This window comes from Nematolebias whitei, chromosome 2 (assembly GCF_014905685.2).
Source record: "Nematolebias whitei isolate Nwh7 chromosome 2, NemWhi1, whole genome shotgun sequence".
In the NCBI taxonomy this organism is placed as follows: Eukaryota; Metazoa; Chordata; class Actinopteri; order Cyprinodontiformes; family Rivulidae; genus Nematolebias; species Nematolebias whitei.
In genome coordinates this window covers 1,779,991-1,789,127 of record NC_056499.1, presented here as the reverse complement: position 1 = coordinate 1,789,127, position 9,137 = coordinate 1,779,991, and the positions used below count along the sequence as shown (strand labels likewise).

At 45.7% G+C, this 9,137-nt stretch overlaps 1 protein-coding gene across 1 annotated transcript in view; it reads right to left on the bottom strand.

The window, feature by feature from the left end:
• LOC119427749 (immunoglobulin superfamily DCC subclass member 3) overlaps window positions 1-8,761 on the bottom strand; it is a 100,469-nt gene extending 91,708 nt beyond the window's left edge. Inside the window, exon 1 of the mRNA XM_037695390.1 lies at window positions 8,601-8,761. Coding sequence (XP_037551318.1) covers window positions 8,601-8,655 — 55 coding nt within the window. The 5' untranslated portion in view covers window positions 8,656-8,761. The remainder of the gene's footprint in view (window positions 1-8,600) is intronic.
• Between the last annotated feature and the right edge of the window lie 376 nt (window positions 8,762-9,137).

Genomic DNA, 9,137 nt, shown 5'->3' with positions numbered 1-9,137 from the left:
AAGAAAAACAGTAATAACATCTAAGATATGAACTAAGAAAAACATCAACTAAATATACACTAAGCACTCATAACATAAAACATTGAACATCAGCACAAACATGAACATGAGTCTGTGAGCAGATGTGCACGCATGAACACATCAACATTGAAACAGATCAGCAGCAACATGAAACAGATCAGCAGCAACATGATATGGTTTTTCACAGTGATTATTCTAGTTAGAGATTCATGAGTCTAACAGCCTCAGGGTAGAAGCTGTTCCTCAGTCTAGTGGTTCTACTAGACAGGACGACGAAAGCTCAAAATATGTGCATGGGCTGAAGTAATAAATTCTGTAATGGTAAAAATCAGCACTAAATTATCTGGAGACCAATGGAAAAAGGACAGGAGATGTTTAATGTGTGGTCTAGTTAAGGTTAAGTCGAACAATCCTCCATTATAAATCATTCATTAGATCTGCATTAACTCATTCATTTATTTATCACCAATCCACATAATTCAAGGTCATCCAGAACTTCTGCTGCATTTTTACCACTGAAACCAACAGGAGTGCTCTTTAAGACCTGATAACTGCTCAACAGGACTTCCACCTGATAAATAAAAGCTTTCACTGAACTGGCTTTAGGCTACAGTCACTGGGGACCGCATGCTCTTTAAACTGAATGGATTCCGTGCACGTGTTTCCCTCCACTAAAAGACTTTGGACTGTACTGGTTGACCTGTGGTGGTAACTTTGAACCGTGGCCACCATACTGGAACGTTCAGTTTAACACTCAGTGTTACTCTAAGATCCCAGCGTTTGTTTGTGGTCATGCTTTGTAATGACATCATCTGATATGAGGCCTCATTTATACGTGCACGGCGGGGAAACGCACGTTTTGTTGATGTTGATTCCAGGAAAAAATCTGCGTTGACACGGTGCATATTCTGTGTTTACATGGAACTGCAGGACCCCCATGAATCTGCTGTAGCACCCATGCCGGGTCATTAGATGGCGCTGTGCATTGCGTACATTCACCTGCACGTGCACGCTGCAGGGACAGCTCTCAGTACGGTCCTTCCTCTGGGCTGAAAGCCCTGGAGCAACAAAACTTTAAAGCCGGATTTTAAATACGAGTCGACAGATTTGACGCCATGTGGAACCGCTTGATCTAACAGCTCCACGCCGGCCACCGAGCGGACCAGAACCGACAACGATGATGTCGGACTTCTGCTCCGGTGTTAAATCAGTAGCAGATTTACAGCAGGTAAATCATCGTTCTTAATAATGTTAGCTTGTGTTTATTTTTATTTTTCCTGCGAGGAGAAGCCCAGAGGTGGACCGGTTCTGAACAAGCTCACACCTCGGCGGTGCAGGAGGACGTCGCAGCGAGAGATGTTGGACCAAGTATTTATTTAAAATTCCCCTCAGTTGTTTTATTCAGTCCATTCAATGTTTTAATCTGCATTAATCAAAGGAGTGACATCCTGAACGAGCCAGATGAACAACGTGGCGTCAGGATCCAGGACGACAACAGGGAGGAAGAGTCCAGGTCATTAATGTAGTTTACAGTTCAGTTAACGTGGTTTTATTAGGGATCCACTTTTTTAAACTTCCGATCCGATCCCGATACCTAAATCTGGATATCGGTCGATACCGATCCAGTTCCGATATCATGATCATTGATTTTATATGAGGCTGTAATAATCTGCTCTCAAGTACAATTTGTACAAATATATGCATGCATGTCCAAAAAGACAACTTGAGGTAAGTTTTATTAATGTTGGATAAGTTTTAAAGTTAGAATTAAATTCTGGTGGCGTGCAAACCTCTGCAGACATGTCCTTTTCATTCAACCTTTATTTACACACGTTAGTCTCATTGAGCCTCGAGGACTCTTTTACAAGACACACCTGATTTCTTGTTCTTGTTTTAGTTTTCTACAATCTAGCTGTTCTTTTGTTACATTTTCTTCTAAAGACTTATTTAGGTATTTTAACTTGTTCAAAATAAATAAATTTCACTGTCGTCGTCACTCTTTTAGAATCAGGTCTCTGTTGTAAATGAGTCCTCGAGGCTCAATGAGACTAACTTGTAGAACTAAAGGTTGAGTAAAATCAAAGCAGCAGAGAGAAAGACGTGTTTGGTGTGAACGGCCCCTCGGAGCTCGAGTTTTATGGGAAGTGGGGGAGAACAACAACCAGAGGACCCAAACAACCCGACTTGACTTGGTGCCATAAAACAAGAGCTCAGCTCGCTCTACTGGTCTCATGTTTCAGCTGCTCATGGTCCCAGCACTGCCAGTCTGCCCCCAGGCCTGGAATCTGGTGGGACGGGCTACAGGAGGGCAGAGGAGGGGGGGCACAGAACATGGGTCACAACCTTTGGCCCCATCCCTCAAATTCCAGGTGAACAGTTCCCCCCAGGACCAGGTGTGGTTTACAGCCCCCCCCCCCCCCCCCACACACACACACACACACACACACACACATGAAGATCACATGTGAAGAGCTTGAAACTGTTGCTTTGGCTGAAACTGGTAAAGTTCAAACAATCTAAACAAAAGACTAAAATGAGCAAAAGTAAAAAATATAAATCCACCAAGAACAAAAAACAAACAAACATAAAAAACCTAAAGAAAAGAAAAACCATCCATCCATTTTCTTTACCCGCTTATTCCATTTTGGGTCACGGGGGTCGCTGGTGCCCATGTCCAGCAATCACTGTGCGAGGGGCGGGGGACACCCTGGACATGTCTCCAGTCCATCACAGGGACACATAGAGACAAACGAGACAAACAACCATTCACTCTCTCACTCACACCTAGGGACAGTTTAGAGTTACCAATCAGCCTAACATGCATGTTTTTGGTCTGTGGGAGGAAACTGGAGTACCCGGAGAAAACCCACGCATGCACAGAGAGAACATGCAAACTCCACCCAGAAAGGCCCCTGGACCGGGGTTTGAACCAGGGACCTGCTCGCTGAGAGGCAGCAGCTCTACCAGTTGTACCACCGTGCTGCGAAAAGAAAAACATTAAAGATAAAACTATTTTTCTTCTTTCAGCTGCTCCTTCTTCAGCGTCTCCACAGTGAACTCCAGATGTTCTTCCTGACTCCACCACAGCCTCTGAGCGGAGCAGAGAGCTGCAGCTCGGGCGCCCGGGGAGCAGACGTGGGGGTGAAGGGCCTTGCTCAAGGGCACAGAGTGGGGCAGATGAGGGTGGAGGCAGGTGTGGCTGCTTCACCTTTACCACCCACATTTTGATGTCAGTACCGGGAGTTGAACCAGTGACATTCTGATCACAGACCCACTTTCTCATCCTCTGCACCACCACTCTCAAAAGCTAAAACCATCTGGCAGTAGCTAAATCCAAAACCAATCAAACCCGTCCCTAAAAGCTAAAATCATCAAAGCTGTGGCTAAAAGCTCATAATAGCAAGAAGTGAAACCAGCTAAACAAAAGCTAATAACTAAAAAATCAGAACAAGAAATAAAAAATGAAATTAGTCAAACAGTAGCTAAAAGCTTTAAAAAAGAAAATGTGCTCGTGAAGATTTGAACGAGCACAAAGTTCGAAGGACTGGAAGAAATATGAATTCACTGAGCTGTGAAAATATATTAAAAAAAAAGGTAAAAGAATTTAAAATGTAGGAAAGTTACAAACAACAAACATCAGCTGTAATGTCCTGAACCAGCTGAATCTTTTTAATACGAGTGTTTAACCAGCTGAAGTTCTGCTCATGACGTGAGCTGATGGTTTCACTGCGTTCTGTCCATCGTTCTCTGGTTCATGCCGTTTGTTGCATCATCAAAGCTGCGGCTTCTTTTTTACACTTAACGTTTTAGTTTCTCCTGATTCACTGGAGCCAAGAGCAGCCAGAGTCACTCTCCTTCTTGTAAGAAGCACACGGCCGAACAAGAAGCAGCTAGTGTCAGAAACAAACACGCCCCACAGGACACAACCGGCCATGAATGCTACAGCTAGCTGCTGCTGCGCTCTCCTCTCCTCCGTTCATGATCTGGGTCCTTCCCTCTCCTCTTCCCCCTCACTGAGCACCAGAACTACAACGGCCGTAAGAACACAGAGACATCAGCGCTGCCATTTGTGAAGAACAAAGAGGAGAGAGAGAAATATTTAACCCTTAGCTGCTTCGGCTGATGATCCCTCTCCAAACAGCCGCAGAGCTCCATCTTCATGAAGCAGTCGGAGATAAATCGGCCACGTTTGTGACCAGTTTCACACAAACGCTCTTCATTAGAAGAGGATTAAAGAAGTGGAACAAAAACGAGAACGAGCCGGACAATGCGACTTTGTTTGGCTTCGGCTGATTAATACAGCATGTTGCCCGAGTGAGCAGCTAATGCAGTTGTGATCTCTGGAAGGCCACGAGCATCACGAGCACAGCGTGAAGAATGCCAGAGAAAATGATTTTGAACGGAGCGGCTAATTAAAAGGCAGATCAACGAGACCCAGGAGATGAAACCATCCAAAGGTTTTCTGAGCGTCCGCAGAGTTCGAGCCCAGCTGTGGAAGAAATGACAAGAATCCAGCTGAAAACGAGAAGAACCACTGGAAATGTTGCAGAGCCCATACAGCTGCAAATAAAGAGCCACTGTTTCTTAAGGAGCGCATCATTTCCTGCCGTTTAGACTCTTCTGAGGAGAGATGAGTCCATTCGTTCTGGTCAAACCTTGGACATGACAACTTGCACAATACGACGTGTTGCACGAGCGCTCCCAGCATGTGTTGAGGACGACTCTCAGCTACTACCACATCAACGTTTAGTTCTACAGCTGTAAACTGGACTCTGACAGACATGTGTCATAGCATCAGTTGGCAATGGCAGCCATCTTGAATTGAGTTGCTACCCAAAGCTATTCATTTGTACATGTGCATCCAAAGATCACTTCCTCAGAGTTTCATTCAAACCCAGCAGGTGGTCCATGAGATATTTTGCTAACAGACAAACTGTGGTAAAACTAAATGGTATTGCCAAGTTTAAGCAAAGATCTTGTGTATTGTGTGTAGCTCTCTAAATAGGAGTTGAGAACGATGCTCAGCTACCGACACACCAAACATCTGGAAAATGACCTGAAGCCGTTTGTGTTTCCCAGCAGCAGTTAGCTGTGGCGGCCATCTTGAAATGCAATGGCTCAAAAGGTTGTGGAGGTTTAATCAACAGTTAAGTCCTGGAAGCTTCACTGAACTCAGTCCAGTGGTTCATGAGATATTTTGCTAACAGCAGACAGAGTTTAACAGTTACTGGCCAAGTTTTAAAAACAGATCTGTAAGGATGGTACTTTTCTGTGGCCCGGTTTGTGTCTGTTTCCCTCGTGCTCCCTCATTAGTTTCCATTGTTGCCACCTGTGTCTCGTCCCAGCTGTTTGTCATCATGTCTCGTCTTCTCACAGTATTTAAGCCGTCCTATTCTGTCTTGTCCTTTGTCGGGTCGTCTTCGTTGGTACTCTCCCTTGGGTCTCCTGAGTCTTGCCCTGAGTCTTTCCCTGAGTCTTCCTGGTCCCTCGAGTTCCCCGTGTCTCCTGAGTTCCCCGTGCCTCCTTCCTTATTCATGTAAGTTTTGCTGCCCCGTCAGCTTGTTTATTTTGTACTTTTATTTACCATTAAAACATATTTTTTGTACATCTGCCGAGTTGAGTCCCTGTTCTGCACTCTGGGTTCGCTCCTAACCACAAACCATGACAAGATCTTGTGTAGCCCTCAAGGTTTGTGCTGCTGATGACTCTCAGCAACCACCACACCAAGCTGAGCTGTAAAAGTATTTGAGCTGTGGCCATGTTTGTGTCTGCCATGGTCACTTAGCTGTGGCGGCCATCTTGAATTGGATTACAAAATGTAACGAGTGACAAACGTACATCCAATGACACGTCACTCGAAGTGTTCATCATATAAACTCTTGAACTACATCTGTCGATTTATCGCAGTTTGATCAATACACTTTGTGTGAACATCAATACTGTGACGACAACAAAGTGCTGAGTCCTCATGCAGCCTTCCAAAACCAGTTTGGATTTCCATAACAAGAGCACAGATACGATCCTTTATTCTTGAACGTTGAGCATTTAGCAGGTCTCTACAGCCGAACGAGGCTCGAGCTGCAGAAACTATGAGGCTAGCAGGCGAGAGCGCCGCTGACACGAGCTGAACATCCCATAAGCTGCACACGGAGGACACCGCTGCTTCCTGCACCACCAGTTAGCATCATTTCACCTGACGGGCCTCTAATACCAGTGGTAATGATGGCAACCAGGTCATAGGTCAAATATACGGATTTAATCCAGTCCAAGTCACGTGACAAACTTTATTACTGCTGCAAAGAGCAATGATGCTGAGGCCTGTGTGTGTGTGTGTGTGTGTGTGGGGGGGGGGGGGGGGCAGTAGCGTTAACAAAATATCTCATGAACCACTGATTTGGGCTTTAATGAAACTTCACAAAGTGATTATGTGTTGACGTCTGCAGCTGGTGACGCTCAACACAAACGAGTGGTTCAGTGAAATGTGCAGATTGAAGTTTGGTGTCGCAGCTGAAAGAGGCTCAGCACGTGCGCCGAGCACAAACTGCTCGATGTTACAATACGTGATCGTTTTCCATCAGCAGCGTGGGCGATGTGCACGTTTCCAAACATTTGTAACCTTTTATTGCTGTCATATCCCACTTGTGGAAGCACGCTCGCACTGCAAACAGTTTAAAGTTGACTTCATCATGGAAAGGGCTGCATCGCCATCTGGTTCTCTACAAACTTTAAATATAGATTAATGTTTGATATCTGCTCATGAAGTGAAGTTTCATGAGGTCAAATAAAGAGAAGACACAACGTGTTTCAGAGAGATGCTGTGTCCCAATACTGAAACAACAATCGTTGATTCTTTTAACTGATGCTGATCAGGTGCATGGATCAGCATCAGGATCAGCATCAGCATCAGGATCAGCATCAACATCAGAATCAGGATCAGCATCAGGATCAGCATCAGCATCAGGATCAGCATCAACATCAGAATCAGGATCAGCATCAGGATCAGCATCAGGATCAGCATCAGCATCAGGATCAGCATCAGGATCAGCAGGGAGCCCCCAGGTTTACACTGAGCAGCAGCAACAGCTTCATTTATTTTATACAAAGTCAATAATGTTACACTTAAAGTGGCGTTTATTCTTTTCATGGGGACTATACTGATATTTACATTTGGCTGCTCCTCGATTAACAGTTAATCAATAGTCTCGTGCTCTTGCTGCTCTCTGGTCCAGTGGTGATCAGAATAAAGCAGCAGGAATGAAGATTATTGTAAAGTTCAACTCAACGATGCTCAGGAATAGAAGTAGGCCAGCTGTTCTCTGAACTGCAGACTGTCAACAAAACTGTTCTAATCCTGACAAACTAGATATAATCTGGATTAAAATAAAGCAGCTTATAGCCGGAGCCAAACGAGCCTTGACTTGATGTTTTAGGGATTCAGATGTTCTGACAGGTTTGCTTTAAGGTCATGATGTGCAAATTCTCAAAGTGTAAGAAATGGCTGCGTGCATCTTCTCATCCCATATTTTGGGTGATGTCGTGTTTGTCTTTGGACGTGTCAGGTTTTGTTTTTAGTCTCCATGCAGCAGAAGAAATGCAGATACTCCCGTTAACGCTTCTTGTCTCATCGACAGGACTCAAAAAGCCATAAAAGTGGTTTGATCTGCACCTGATCTGCTCTCTGAGGCAGAGACACTTGAAAGAGCTTCATCTTCTTCCCAGCGATGAGCAGATTGGAAGTGCATCCATCAGAGCTCAGCGTGCCAGCGTGTGTGCGTGTGTGCGTGTGCGTGTGCGTGCGTGTGTGTGTGTGTGTGTCCATCAGTCCTCTGAGTGAACATGTTATGAACCAGAATCTTCTCTGATTCCAGCGGGGGGCCTTGTGGGTCCCCGTGCAGTATGCTTTTGCAAATATAGCCCCCCCCCCCCCCCCCCCCCACACACACACACACACCCAGAGAGAGAAAGTGACTGTCATGGTGAACAAAGAGGTGGAGGAGGAAATTTTGAAAAGGAGTAGGGGGACAGCAGTGACATTTAATCTGTACAAATATTCTCCCCAGCAGACAATAATCTGTCTTTAATCTATTCTCACCCAGCCACCCGAGGGGGGGGGGGGGCGGGGGGGCTCTAATGACCGACCAGTCAATAAATCCATCCAAGTCCATCATATGACAAGAAACTCGTGAGAGCAGCTTGAAAGTTTGAAAGTGGAAGAAATTCACCTGCAGGTTTAAAAAATATGAATCTTTTGAACTACAGGCAGAACATTTTACACAAACAACAACAACAACAACAACAACAACAACAACAACAACAACAACAAGAACAAGAAAAACGTGCTGACTTCACTGCACGTGGCTGAACTCCAGCGTGCATCCAAACTTCTGCACAAAACATCTGACGCACATTGTTGCGCACAGAGCTCCAGCCCAAAACCAAACCGAGCCCGGAGCGTCAAGTGCATGTTGCTGAGCGGCTCGCACGCGCTTTGCAGCGGGCACCACGCGCCGGAGAGCAGCAGCGCTGCCTCCACATCCTGATCCACTCATCTACACCCGGAACCAGGTGGAGACACTTACCCATGAGCGCGTTCAGGAGGATCCCCAAAACCCGGCGGCGCCTCGTGGATGCCATGAAAACAGAGAAGACACAGTCCGAGGACAAAACAGTGAGTTTGTTAAATCAGTGAAATCCACAAATCCAGCTGCTGCTTCAGCAAATCCAGCTGCTGCTTCAGCACATCCAGAGCATCTTCAGACCGACGTGGAACAAGCGCTCGCCATTTTAACCATCTCTCTGTGAGCATCCCAGTCTGTATCCTCCTCACACTCTGCTGTATCCCAGCACTGCCTCTGTCTGTGTGTGCGCGCCCCTCTCTGTGTGTGCAACACACGCACGCACACACACGCACAAACACACAGAATCCCTTCTCTGAACAAAGACTGCTGACTGTTTGGCTCTGAACGCTTGAGAAAGCTGCAGGTTTCTGCATCAGCTCTGCAGAATGTTCAACCTGCAGAAACATGAGAAAAGGCTAAACAGAATCCATCCATCCATCCATCCATCCATCCATCCATCCATCCATCCAGCCAGCCATCCATCACAACCGTGTTGTT